Source organism: Gossypium raimondii, chromosome 11, assembly GCF_025698545.1.
Source record: "Gossypium raimondii isolate GPD5lz chromosome 11, ASM2569854v1, whole genome shotgun sequence".
In the NCBI taxonomy this organism is placed as follows: Eukaryota; Viridiplantae; Streptophyta; class Magnoliopsida; order Malvales; family Malvaceae; genus Gossypium; species Gossypium raimondii.
In genome coordinates, this window is record NC_068575.1 from 11,564,044 (window position 1) to 11,579,081 (window position 15,038).

Here is a 15,038-nt window from a genome sequence, read left to right on the forward strand (position 1 = left end):
GGGTAAAATTTAAGAGAGTTGTAAGGTTAAAATTTATTCTCAAAGGTTAATCAAATTAGTGAATTTGGAAAAATCATTGGTGGTGGTGAAAAGCTAAGGTACTATGGAGGGAGTAGGCAATTGGGGTTGAACCACCAAAAATCATTGTGTTCATTGTCTCATTTTCTTATCCTTACTTCCATAAAATTTTTAAAGGTTAATTCACCCCACCCCTCTTGACTATTTCGATTGACCATTTGAGCTAACACAAACTAATGAGTAAAAATTGGAATTAGGCCTGAAAATACACATTTTGAAAGATTGAATGACTAGAAATGATCAAATAATAGTAGAGAGATTAAACCTAAAAAAAAAAACACATAATGTAACGATGGGTTATAGAATTTAGTAAAATATAGTTTCTTAAAAATAAATAAATCGTAATTCTCGTTTGTAGTCTCCGATTAAAACATTTTTTAATTATTGGTGTTCTTATCTTTTACGGTTTAAATATAATCATTCAAGTGAAGTTATCTCAGTAATATTGGAAAAATTCGTCATATTTTTTCCAACTACTTAGCGGTATTTTTTTTAAAGAAAAAGAACCGAACCCAAATTTTAATGAAAATAATTACTGTTAAGAGCAAACAATATTGTATGGAAGGAAGAAATTTTTGATAAGTTGATGAATTGATAGGATTGGGCCTGTTGTCATAAAAGCCCAAACACTTATTATAATGTCTTAGGCTGATAGTCCATTGCCTTAATAAAAGAGACGAAATACTATTCCCTGTTAATTGGGCCCGAAAAATGCAACTACAAGTGTTTAGTGTTTTTTTATTTATTTTAAGGTTAAAGCATGCTGTTAGTCCCTGTACTTTGATAAAATTTGTGATTTAGTCCCTATATTTAAAAGTTAAAGTTAAGTCCTCCAAATTTTTCTGATAAGCCTCTAAATTTTTTGATTTAAAAATCTTAGTCTAATAATTAAAATTGTAAGTATTTTCCATCAAAATTTGTAAAATTAGCATGTTGATTAAACGCCCTAACATGATGTAATGTATGGGTTTTTTTTTACCTAAATAATATAAAAAATAATTAATTACAAAAAGATATGGAAAACAGGTTAATTATGAAAATAGACATTTGCTACAGTATTTTGACGGTGCTGCCTGGCATATTGACGCACTGGATTAAAATGTGATAACTTAAAATACCTAGGGACCTGATATGTAAATTTACTGTTTTAATTGGCAGTTAAAGAAAAAGCTTTAAGGTGCCGCCTAGACCTGTCCATGGGTCGGGCGGTCCAGCCCGGCCCGACGGCCCGCCCGAAATATGGGAGGGTTCGGGTAAAAATATAGGCCCGAAATATGGGTTGGGTAAAAAACGAGGCCCATTTAAAAATGGGCCGGGCTCAGGCTCAACTTTTTTGGCCTGAGCCCGGCCCGGCCTGAATATAATAAATATATATTTTTTATTTTTATTTTTTTATTTTTAATTTTAAAATACTTTAAAAATATTTTTTTTATTTTTTTATTTTTAAAATTTTTTTGTGTTTATTAAAAATCGGGTCGGGCCGGGCCAGGCTCGGGCTTATTATTTTTTTCTCGAGCCGGGCCTGGGCAAAATTTTAGGCCCATATTTCGGGCCGGGCCCGGGCCTAAGAGTCGGGCCGAATTTTTTTCGGGCTCGGCCCGGCCCGGCCCATGGACAGGTCTAGTGTCACCAAGCTTTCAAAAGGGTAAACTGCCTTGTAAAACCCCCTTATTTATTATTTTCTTTTATTCTCTTTTAACACAAAAAATAAAGATATCTTTTACCAATTAGTTCAAAATATTTTCTACTAAAAAGTAATTTTATTAAAAATTTGGTTTCAATTGGAAATAAATTTATTTATTTTTAAAAATAATTATAATTTTATATCAATTTGATTTACTGAACACGATATAAAATTATAATTATAAAAGTTTTATAAAAATATTATGTATAAATTATAATTATTAGTTAAATTTATAGTTTTCAAATATAGTGTGGGTGAAAGAAAACTAATATAAATACCATTAACTGTATAAATTATAATTATTAGTTAAATTTATAGTTTTCGACATTATTTGGAAAAAATTATTTTTCAAAAATAAATAAAATTTATTTTCAGTTGGAATCCACATTTTTACAAAAATACTTCTTGGTAGAAAATTTTTTTTGGACTAATTGGTAAGAGGCCTCTATTTTTTGTGTTAAAGGAAAATAAAAGAAAATAATAAATAAGGGGGTTTATTAGCAAAATTTACCCTTTCGAAAGCTTGGTGCCTAAACGCTGTCATGCGGAAGCTTAAAGCCTCTTCTTCAGCTGCTAATTAAAACAGTAAATTTACATATCAGGTCCGTAGATATTTTAAATGATCATATTTTAGTCTGGTGTCGCCAATATGTCAAGCACCACCATAGAATATTGTAGCAAATGCATATTTTTACAATAATATGTTTTTTGTACCATTTTTGTAATTAATTATTTTTTATATTATTTAGGTAAAAAGCCTAACGATGATTAACGGAAAATATACATGTTAAATTGGTAAAATTTCATGAAAACTACCAACGATGGTAATGATCGAGTACGATTTTTAAATTGAAAAAGTAAGAGGAGTGAATTTTAACTTTTTTAAGTACATAGACTAAATATAAAATTTTGTAAAATTACAGGGACTAATAGCATATTTTAACCTTATTAACTAACTTTTCCAGCCCACAGGTTATGTTTCTTGTTTTCTTTTCCCTTTCCTTTTATACCATTATAATTATTTTGAAAAAAATACATTCAAACTTAAAATTTCCAGTTTCCACACACCAAAATTGTGTGTGTGTGTTTTAATTTTTTAAAAAATCATAACAAATGTAAGCTGTGTAAATAACTTCTTTGGGGCCTTCATCAAAAGGGTAATCTTCAATTCAATTCATGGAGATGAATTTTTGCAGTACAATGTCTGCAGTGTCTCGTCAAGGTCAGTCCCCACTTGTAGACTCTCTCTGTCTCCTATTTATTTGGCTTTGGGACCCATATTTTATTGAGTTGTCCTTCAACAACTATTCCTACATATTTCGGCTGTTGTATCCTAGGTTTTTTTTTTTTTTAATTGAAATTTGATGTCTTTTAATGACCCATTTCAAGTTTTCTTCATTAAGATGCTTCCTTGTTTGATGGGGGTGACTTTCTATTTATCATTAAAATAGTAATCTCATTGGTAAAATATGATTTTTTTTCACTTTAATCATTGGATTTTGATCTGATAAGCTGGATCAAGTTTCTGTCTTGGCATACTTTATATATACTAAGAGTGTTTATAGTTAACTCTATAAAATAATGAATTCCAAATAATTTATTATCCCACTTGCTCTGTTCTGTGTGCCTTGATGCTGTTTTGCTATATAGATTATTACAATTGGAAGTGTTTCAAAGTTAATATATTTTTTTCTTGGTGTTTTAATTTGTACTAAAAAAAGCAAGAAATAAACAAAACTGAGATTAGATAACCCATTATCTCTTTGGATTGTATCATAAAGAAGTTCTGTTTGAGAAAGTTTTCCATGGAAGTAATCAAAATGATTACCCATGTTCTTTTAGTTGCTCTCTGGTAGGAAAATGTTGGTGGCACCTGGCAAGAATAATCAGTTGTTTCCTTGGGCTACTTTATTATGTTGTATGATATCAGATTCATCCAGCACAATAACTGATTACATTGATCTATTTTACTGGAATTTGGTGCGAGTACCAGATACGGGCATTTTGTCCGAATTCTTTTTTTAAGTTTCTCCATGTTTTTGGAGGGTCCGTGGGTAGTCATATCCCCGTACCTGTGTATGACTATGTGTTGGAACAAGTACTTCAAGCAAAATGAAGAGTTGAAGAAACATAGACTTCAATAGTGACATTAATTAGCTAGATCGTTTTAGATGATCTGTTATGTATGTTACTTGCAGTTTCTAGTTATTTTTAATTGAAAAGAGTTTAGTTGAGGAGTAGGAAGTAGGCAGCACTTATTTGATGAGGGGTGTTAAAATACTTGAGTCATATTATGACAGTATACTTGTGCAAGCTCCAATATAGTAGTGGCTGGAGTTGATATTGTCATATCACAATTTTGCAACATTGGAGGAAGCAAATATCTGACGATAATTTGCCAAACTTGTTTTTTCGTTTTTGTTTTTTTGTGTGAATAATGGACCCCATATATATATATATTTTACCAACAACTTAGGACACCAATGATTGTGTTTCCACTTAAGAGAGCATGAGTATAAGGTGGCTGATAAAACTTCTGGCTCTGTTGTTTAGATTGTAGCAAATTTACATTGCATCTTTTACGTCGACAAATTCTTTGAAAGCTATGCTATGTTGGGATGTGTGGTAAAGATATAGTACAAGTGAGAGATGGAAGCCTTAAAATTTTATGGACTGATCAATGAGTTACCTTTCATTGTTGACATTCTTGCACCAATGAACTGTGGAAATTATGCATTCACACTGATTATAAATAGGTCATGCACTTAATGTAACTTTGCTATGTTTGATAGGAGTATTATTTTTTACACAAGTTTTAATTTATGTGTTGGCAATAAACTAATTCAATTGGTAATATTTAGTCAGTCCCATGACTTATTTTTAGCAAAGAGAAGGAAAATTGTTAGTTTATTTTGAAGAGGTCTTATTTTTTCAAGAGTTATTACTCATCTTTCTAATTTTATGTTTAAATTTGTACCAACTATTCCTTATTCTATGGCTAACTATTGTAATACATATATAATAATTAAGTTTTTTCCTCATGTTCTTACACTAGTAACCAATCAAGGCATTCGGAGTGAGGTTCAATATGTTGCTGTTGAGATAGCTAGAGATTATATGAGGATGATGGTTTTAAGCTTCTTATAGTTCTTTCTTTTCTTTCAATGCTGGAAGTGCCTAACACCATGAATTGTTGTGGATACTGTTGCTTTCTAATTGACTACTTGTTGAATTTTATTAGTCACCTTCTACTGGTGATCTGAGTGCAAAATCATTTAAAAGGGGTTTCTTCTCTTGAAGGTAGAAAATTTTAAGTAGAACGATGAAACAGCTAATTAAATTTTCCTATTGACTGATTGTGTTATGTACTGAGTATATGAAATTATAATATGGCGGACTGTCTATGTTTGTGAACTGGTCATTATAAAGTTATGGTAGACTTAGATTTTTCTTAAAAGAGATTGTTGGATCACGAGGGAAGTCTCATCTCATTATTGTGTACATCCACTAGAAAGAGCAAAGAGCTTAATGTTGTATTGTCTAGTAATAAGTGGTAGAATATGAGGCCTAGCCTGCATTGCCAACAGTGTTATCCATTAGAAGCTGACGACATATGTAATTTATTTGTACATGCAGAGGATTTAAGTGGTGCTAAACATGTTATAATGCATACATATCTTCATTGTTCACATAGAAGCTTACAAATTCAACTCTTAAAATGAACTAGAACCGAGATAAATAGTGAACAGAAGGAAATTAAAATACTGCATTAGAATAATAAAAGAAATTGTACCAAGGTTATATACTGATATTCCTAAGGTTCTATATAAATGAAAAGGAGCATCTCATTGGAGCTAACTGGTATTTTTTTTGGATGCAAAAGCCTTGTGACCGAGAAGAGGATTTTTTTTCATGCTGGAATCCACTTAACTAGCCAGCCAAGTGGCCAGGACAAAGCTGCAATTCCAATACAAGTACCCCATTGCCCCCAGTTCAGCCTCTGAGTGTTAGCAAACCTCTTCAAGAATTCCACCATTACCACTTGAAGAATTATGGTTATGGCAATGATCCCTAGAAAGAGTTTATTCTTGTGTAGTCCCTGGAATATATTCTTCTTTTCAAGTTTTCTGGCATTGAACTCATTGACCACTTGGCAGAGGACAAAAGTGTTGAAAATAAGTGTGTTCTTGACCTTTTCATCCACATCAAAGATAAATTTTCCCCTGAACTGAAGGGTTAGTAGAACTGCAACCTGATACAAGGCTTGAGCAATGAGGTTCCTCCACATGATGTTGGATATGAGGGGCTTGGATCGACCCACAGGTGGCTTTGTCATGAGATCATTGGTAGGTCGCTCAGTGGCCAAAGCTAAAGCCCCAAACGTATCCATTATTAAGTTCACCCACAATAGTTGGACTGCTGTCAATGGGACTTCACCAGAAGATATTGCAGCAATGAAGTTGATGACTAGTGCTGCTATATTCACTGTAAGCTGAAACTGAATGAATTTCTGAATGTTGTTGAAGACACACCTACCCCACCTTAAAACAGTCACCACAGAAGTAAAGTTATCATCCAAAATGATAATGTCTGAGCTTTCCTTGGCAACTTCTGTTCCTTGGATTCCCATCGAAAGTCCAATATCTGCTTCCTTTAAAGCTGGTGCATCATTGGTGCCGTCCCCGGTGACTGCTACAACATGACCATTCTGCTTTAGACACTGTACCATCAGAAGTTTGTCAAAAGGTGAGGATCTGGCCATTACACAAATTCTGTTGATCTTAGCCATTCTCTCTTCTGGTGAGTAATTTCGGAACTGTACACCTTCTATTACAGCTTCACTCATATCCTCATTGGGTTGCAAAATGCCACATTCAGTTGCTATAGCCTTTGCTGTGAAGATATTGTCTCCAGTTATCATCTTGATGTTTACTCCAGCATTTATGCAAGCTTCTACTGCTGTTCTGACACCAGGACGACATGGGTCTTTCAAACCTACCAGCCCTAGCAAGATGAGTCCACTTTCTTGCAAAACTCGTTCATTGTCTATTGGATATTTTGTGTGTGCAAATGCTATGCACCTCAAGCTTTTGGCTGCCATATCCTCAATAATTTTCCCCATCTCTACTCTTTCTTCCTCGTCAATGGCTTTAACTGCACCACTTCTATCATAATATTGTGAGCACATGGCCAAGATCATCTCAGCAGCACCCTTCCAGTGCACCTGTGTAGCACCGCCATTCTCACTGTTCCTCCTTATCAGAACTCCACTCCTCTTCTTCTCTGAATTGAAGGCCTCTACTTGGATGAGTTCGTAGTTTTGCTTTGGGTCATCTAGGTTCATCCCCAAATCTGAGACAGCCCAAGAGAGAATTGCTTTCTCAGTTGGACTACCAGAAATTTCAGGAAGTGATCTAGAGTTTGGCTTATAAACAGTACCGGTTGTGTTGAGAGCAACCGCTTGTTGCAGTAACTTATGGACATTAGGTGCTATTTCTGAGGAAATACTCCCCATTAATTCTTTCCCTAGCCAAAACTCCGTAACCTTCATTTCATTTAAAGTAAGGGTACCTGTCTTATCTGTGCAGATTGTTGTGGCTGAACCCATCGTCTCGCAAGCTGAAAGTTTTCTGACCATTGCCTGATCAGCCATCATTTGCTTCATAGAATAGGCCAAAGTTAGGGTCACTGCCAAAGGAAGACCTTCTGGAATTGCTACGACCACGATGGTAATTGCTGCTGAAATTATCTCCACGACTGAGTTCATCATGCTGTCAAACTTTGTCTTGCCTCGAATATATTCTTTGTTTCCCTGGTCATCTTTTGTGTTTCCAGTGAAGTAACGAATAAGCAGCACTGCAAGAACAAGTACAGCCACTGTCAATCCTATCTTCCCAATTGCAGAAGTCAGCTTGTTGAGGCGAGCCTGTAATGGAGTTTCTTCATCTAACTCACTGTTTATGGAACTCATCATCTTCCCCCATGCCGTGTTCATGCCAACAGAAGTAACAAGCATGGAACCGAACCCATTTGTGACCTTTGTACCAGAAAGAACAAAAGGATTGTTGCTGCCATTGATCTCAACATGGTCACTTTCACCGGTCATGCTAGATTCATCCACCTTCAAGGAGTGTCCATCCAAGAACAATCCATCCGCTGGAATTTGATCACCAATTTTCAAGCACACAACATCACCCACGACAACTTCAAAGACTGATATAAATTGGCGGCGCCCATCTCTCACTACTTCCACTTTTATATCTCTACTCTCCTTTGAAAGTTTCTCGAATTGTCTATTTTGCTTAAAGTTACTGACAGCAGACACAGCAACAACTAGAAAGACAGCAATGATAATACTCCCACCATCGTACCCTCCATCCGTTATGCCATGCTGTTTGATGCCAAATCCCAGAGAGAGAACAGCACAAACCAAGAGTATGATAATGGTGGTATCTTTGAAAGCTTCATAAACAAAGCTAAAGAAGCTTTTTTTAGGTGGTTTCTGATACCTGTTGGCACCGAATACATCGACCCGATGTGCAAGATCAGCTTCATTAGTACTGATACCATCTTTCTCGTCAGTTTCAAGACTTGCAGCAATCTGTTTCACGCCTCCAAGTTTACTTAGGGTTCCAAGGCTCTTCTCCCTTACCACCTCAGTGAGTGTTTTCTGATCAACACTGAGAGAAGGTAAGCGATCATCACTCGAGTCACTGTCATGTACATCAAGGGCAATGTAGGACAGACTACGCAATATCTGTTTCTTGTTGATGATTTTCTTGTACAAAGAAACAAAAATCCTGGCAGAATATATGGCTGCAAAAACCGAACGCCACCTTCGGTGCTGGCATTTCACTATTGGAGTATCTTCTCCATCAGACATGGCTGGTTCTGGGTAACCTGTGTTGCGGTGTCTTAACGACATGTTAAAACGGTAGGAAAGAAGGGTTAAAACTATGAGTGATGGAAAGGAAGTAAAAGAAGTCTTGATTAAGTCAAAAATGAAGGAAATGCTTTGGTTGTAATGGGAAGGAAGGATAATTGCAGATATATATGTACACACTGAATCTTACTGAATTTGCCAATATTTTCCTGGAAATTTCTTGGACGCCTTCCCTTTTAACTTCTCCAGATAAAATTTAATTAGGGTTAAGAGATAAGTTAGTAGGAATTTACTTTTGCATTTATATATTTCATTAATATTACCTTCCCTTTCAGTTACAAAGAAAGTTCCTTGTAGTTTCATCTGATACTTTGAAGGCAAGGAATAAACTTTTGGAGAGCATTGATGACCTGATTGACAGCATTCCAAGGGTCTGAAAGATCATTGATTGGATGGTGAAAAATCCACAGAAAACTAAAAATTTAGAGAGAAAATCAATATAAAATGATGATAATAGTAGTAAGAATTACGATAAGAATATCAATAAATTCTTTAACCAAAGTGAAAAACAAGATACACGGGACTCACACTTTTTCCTGGAAATTAATGCCATCATTTTTTCTTTTCAGTTTTTATAGTCATGACTCTTGAGTGTGTTTGTTTAACCAGAACTAGTGTTATATATATATATAACGTACAATTTCTTGAACGAAAGGAAAAAAAAACAGGGCATAAAAGCGAACTCGAAGGGTTTCTTTTGTTTCAAATCGTGTATATGAATACATGTATATTATATTATATTATATTATACATCTCTTCTAAAATAAAAATTTTCTATTTAAATTTTTAATATTTTAAAATTTTAAATTAATAAAGATAAAATTATACTTTAACCCTCTAAAATGATAAAATTTGATTTAATCATTTAAAATTCATACAAACATGAAATGCTATAATTCCTTTAAAAAATTGACATTCTATTCATATATATATATATATATATATATATATATATATATTTATTCACCTCTTATAAATTTATTTTGCTCTATCAAAATCTTAATTTTTATAGTTATATAAATTTTGATATATTAATAATCTGTGATACTTGTTTATTGAGACATTTATATATGGATACTATCTTTGCATTATTTTTTAATATCTTATAATATTTTAATTATTTTCTGTAATAGTTGTATTTTGGATTTGTTTATTATTAGGGTTGAACGCGAAAAGTGTTTTTGAAAAGTTTGACAATGTTTAGTATTGTTGTTAAAAATAATTTTGAGAAGGAAAAATGTCTATTTTAAACATGATGTTATAAAGTAGAAAATATGCATTTAAATTATATTTAAATTCATTAATATTATGATATATGTAATATATAAACTTAAATTATAATAAAAATATGGCATAATGTCAAATTTAGCCCTCAATGTTGATACTTTTTGTCAATTTGGCTATTATTTGGTCCTCACATTCGGTATGGAGCAACATTAAAACTCGAAGCCAACATCTACCCTCTTAATAAGCCTACAAAATGCGAATAATTAATTACTGGGCTTGCTCTAGTGTCATAGGGCAAAGTGCAAAGCCCATGACCAAGACACAAGATGCGCCCCATAGAGGTCTGTCGATAAGATGGGGATCATTTAGCCCACGAGAACTGGCCCGATTCAAAGAACAGTTGGAGAAGCCTATCAGATTGAAGCCTGGTTGGCTTGATAATGAAGATATGACAACTTAGGCTAATTTGGTAACTAATCTTAGAACATTGAGGGAATCATATCTTGTAAAGATTAGATTAGATTTGATATGGCATATCTTGTAAATCCTTAAAATAAAGGGATATGGTTAATCTCGTCCGTTGATGTAAATGCATCTTGACCGTCAGTTTTGGGGGAGCTCAACTATAAATAGAGAGCCTCTTCCTCATTTGTACTCATTCCATTGTATATTGAACTCTTAAGAGTAATAGAATTTAGAGAGCATTTACTCAAACACCTTGTGTGTTCTTTTCTGTGGCTTTCTCTTATTCTTTTGTTGTTCTTCTTTTGGCATAAATCATTTTCGCTCTTCTACTTAGTGCCTTGGAGGAGTTCTTAAGGAATTCTCACTTGAGTAAGGCTGACTTAGGCGAGTTTGGACGAACGGATCGTCTAAAGCCGCACAAATCGCAAGACGAAAAATCTAGCCTCATGACAGTTGGTGTCAGAGCTTTTGGTTCGAAGGCACTGTTGGGATGTTGAAAGATGTTATTGGTTAGAGTGAACCAATTGAGACCCAAGGAAGGGCAAAAAAGTGAGTCGATCAAGAGACTTATTGTCAGCTTTGGAGGATTGAGCCGTCACTCTCGAGGAGCCCATACGGGACGTCAAAGAGAGGATCGATGATGTTGATGATAGACTCAATGATGGGTTACGAACAATGCAAGAGCAACACAGGGAATTTGTGTGGGATACTATCGGTTCCTCAGAAAATAAGCTGGCTGAGAAGGACGATACTCTCGAGGCTATGGTGACAGCTTTAAAGGAGGAGATCAATGAGCTTAAGGGGGAGCTCAAGATTTTCAAGGCTGCCATAAGAAATGGAATGTTGGCTTCAAAGTCGAAGCCACAAGCGATGGATGTGCCAAAGCCGAAAGCGTTTAAAGGGGCAAGGTCCGCAAGTGAAGTGGACAACTTTCTTTGGGTCATGGAGTAATACTTCCGTGCGATGAACATCGAGGATAATGTCACAAAGGTAAATACTGTTGCTATGTATTTTACTGACACTGCTTTGTTATGGTGGCGACGTAGGTCCACTGATGTGAGACGTGGTGGATTGAGATTGGGACTTGGGAGGAGTTCTAAAAAGAATTTAAAGTACAGTTTTACCCCGAGTATGCCGAGAATGAAGTTCGAGCAAAGTTGCGATAGTTTACGCAACGAGGCATGGTTAGGGAGTATGTGTGGGAGTTCAGTGAACTCATGCTCCAGATATTTGAATTTAGCAAGAATGAAGTATTTTTCTCATTTACGGATGGGTTGAAACCATCGGCGAAGCAAGAATTGAAACGTCAAGGAGTTCAGGAACTTACCAATGCCATGATGGTAGTAGAGTCCATAGTAGAACTTACGCCGAGAAGGGACATGTTTAAATCTTCCAAGCCCAACAGGAGGTGCAGTGGTGGGTACCATGAGGAAGATGAAGAAGGACATAGCTATGATGGCAACGGTAGTAGCAACGATGGTGATGATAGGAAACCATGAAATAGAAAGTGGAGACCTAATAACCCGAAAGAAAAGAGGGAAAAATTACGATGCTACTTTTGTAAGGGATTGCACATGAAGAGGGACTGCCCAAAGGTATCTTCAGTTTCGGCTATCAAGAGGAATGATGAGCCAGAAGAGGTAAAGCCTATTGAGAAAAAAACATCGACGGTTAATTCGATGGTACTCATTCCAAAGAGAAGGAATGGTGAAGAAGGGTTGATGTTTGTAAACATTAACATTTCGGGTCAGAAACGGAGTGGTCTTATTGATACGGGAGCATCGGACTTGTTCATATCAGAAAAGGTTGCGAGGAAGCTTGGTTTGTCGATTAAAAAATAGAATAAGAAGATCAAGACAGTAAATTCTAAGGAGGCCCCAACTTTGGGAGTGGTTCATAATGTGGAGCTACAAATCGGTGAATGGAAAGACAATGAAGACTTTGAGGTAATTCAATTAGATGATTATGATTATGTACTTGGCTTAAACTTCATTGATAGAATTCAAAAAGTTCTATTTTTATGGGCCAATGAAATTCATATTATCACTGGTCCGTTGACAAAAATTGTTGTGCCGATGTATCGAGATATGAAGGTGGGGGCAAAGGTGTTGTCGTCAATCCAACTAGTCGATGATGTTTCATATGGGAGGAACATTGACTCGATGGAACAAAAAGTTACGAAAGCTCCTTCGGAAGTGTTAGTGGTGCAAAAGTTCGATATGAAACAAGCGGATTCAACTATAGAGCCGACACCTTTGGGAAAAGTGGGTTGTGCATCGGGATTCAAGAAAAAGGGAGCGATGCAAAAAAGTCAGGGCGAGTAAGTGCTGCGAGTAAGGTACATTGCGAATACTTTGATAGTGTTTTAAATTCTGACTTGTTGGCTTGGCAAGGTCGTAAGGGCCCTTTCAAAGTTCATAAGCAAGGAGGCTAAGGGACTGTGGGCAATACGAAGCCAAGGTGTGAGAATCAAGACGATTAAAAAAGAAACAAGTCAAAATTTGGGCAAGTTAGAGCGGAGACTTCTTGCCAACGAGATGAACCAACGAGTGTAACGATTCAAGTTAAGAAGCGACGGAAGCCGAGGTAAAAGTTTCAAGAAAAGAGACAACTCGATTACAAAGCAAGTCGGAAACAAGCCAAGGCAACAGAGGGTTCAGAAGTGAATCAAGTCAGTGCCATTCGGAAGTGATTTTAGGGTCTAAAACCAGAAACAATGAAAGGCTTGTATTTGTTTTTGTTTACTTTATGCTACTTTGATTTTGAATCGAAATTAATAGTGTATTTGTATTTAGATCTTGTTGTACTTTACCTGGGTTTGGAACTGGTCGAGAAGTCGTCTTCATTGTTGCTGGGAATGAAGTGGTAGGTGTTTGGATGGGAGGAAAGTGAAAGAAAATGGTGTGATGGCCATGAAGCTCAGAAATGGGAGATGAAGAGGCACACCCAGAAAAAAGAAAAAGAAAAAAGTGAAAAGAAGAAGGGAAGATAAAAAAGAGAATAATAAAAAAAGAGCGCCAAATAAGATGCCATGTGGTGGTGTGTGATTGGTCAGTGCTGTCACGTCAACAAAAAATTAACATTGTTAGTCTCAGGTACCAAACTAGTGGACAGAAAAAAAGTTCGGGTACTAATCTGGGACAAAAAAAGCCATATGTATCAATCTGGGAGAAGTACACAAGTTTGGGTACCAATTTTATGTTTAACCCTTATAAAAGAGAATTATATATTTCGAATTATTATGCTCCTACCCATAGTATCAATAATGCGTGAATTGTAAAAAAGAATCCATATACCTTGAATTAGATCTGTCCATGGGTTGAGCTATTTAAAATATGGGTTTAGGAAGGTTTATCCGAAATTTGGGAGGGTTTAGGAAGAAATATTATGCTTGAAAATGGACTTGGACAAAAAAAAAGATCTGTTTAAGATATGGGTTGGGCTCAGTCTTAACATTCAAGGCTCGAGTATAGCACATGTTAAAGTTTATAATATTTTATATTATGTAATTAATAACATATTAAAAAAAATAAACATATACTAAATATATAATACTACTCTAATGTAAACATTAAAATAATGTTAAGATGACTATATAAAAAAATTCAATAAATTAAAAAGTATTAAATTAAATTAATATAATTTTTTAAAATAAAATTTAAAACTAACATGGGAGAGCTTAAAATGGATTTGAGTAATCTTTTGCAAATATGTGTAAGTTTGGATAAAATTTTAGATTCATATCTCGGACTATGCAGTATTCGAAATAAATATAAAGTATATTAATATCATACTTAAACCTGATCCAACCCATCTACACCTCTTGCGTTGAATTATCCTCCTTCCTTCATTATATCAAAATTTCCAGATAGTTTCCTAAAGGCAGTAGGTGCGCAGAAATGAGAAAACACAACCAAAATTATTCCTGTTATATATCTATAATCTATAACAACTACAAAGAGAAGATGCATAATAAAAGTGCTTTCTTTTCCTTTTCTTTTTACATTTGAGATTGTGGATGAATGAAAAATTAAAGAGGGGAGAGAAAAATAAAGAAAATGTATTTTTTATGTTTAAAGTTTTATAAATTTATCTTAATTTTCACCTGTTAAGACTTTTTTTTCTAAATATTTGTGTTAAATATATTGATATATTTATGTATTCAAATCTTACTCAACATAGCTTTTATGCTGGCAATTATTTAAATACGTTGATATAGTAATGTCTTTCCAAAAAATTAGAGAAAAATAATTTAATATATGATTATAGATTGTGTATGTAAAAATATAATTTATTTTTTTTAAGTTTTCTAGTATGGTACAATCAAAGCATAAGTATTGTTATAATACTCCGATTGGATACTTGATTCCAGACCTAATCGTGTTTTGATCTGCACTTTATGTGGTTTACATTTTGGGTTCGCACGTGAGGTGTTCGCATACTCTCATGGGATGGTCAGATGTGGTTTCACACAACCATATAGGCAAACTCACATCTTGCGAACACGTGTAAACTCTAGAATAGAATACGTTTCCCTACCTATGACATAACATCCATGAGCAATAATCAGATCATATAAATATATAGCTCAACCATCTAAAGGGAACATACTCTGAAATACTCAACAAGTATAAATACATG

The 15,038-nt window shown here is 34.8% G+C and overlaps 1 protein-coding gene across 1 annotated transcript; it reads right to left on the reverse strand.

Annotated features, from left to right (window-relative positions):
* Window positions 1-5,420: 5,420 nt before the first annotated feature.
* LOC105804649 (calcium-transporting ATPase 12, plasma membrane-type) lies at window positions 5,421-9,065 on the reverse strand. Its single transcript, XM_012637345.2, has one exon. It carries the CDS (start codon window positions 8,685-8,687, stop codon window positions 5,673-5,675), a length of 3,015 nt encoding a protein of 1,004 aa, XP_012492799.1. The 5' UTR covers window positions 8,688-9,065; the 3' UTR covers window positions 5,421-5,672.
* Between the last annotated feature and the right edge of the window lie 5,973 nt (window positions 9,066-15,038).

Bases quoted from the DNA above. Each gene is read 5' to 3' on its own strand.
- LOC105804649 (XM_012637345.2), bottom strand. From the start codon at position 8,687: ATGTCGTTAAGACACCGCAACACAGGTTACCCAGAACCAGCCATGTCT.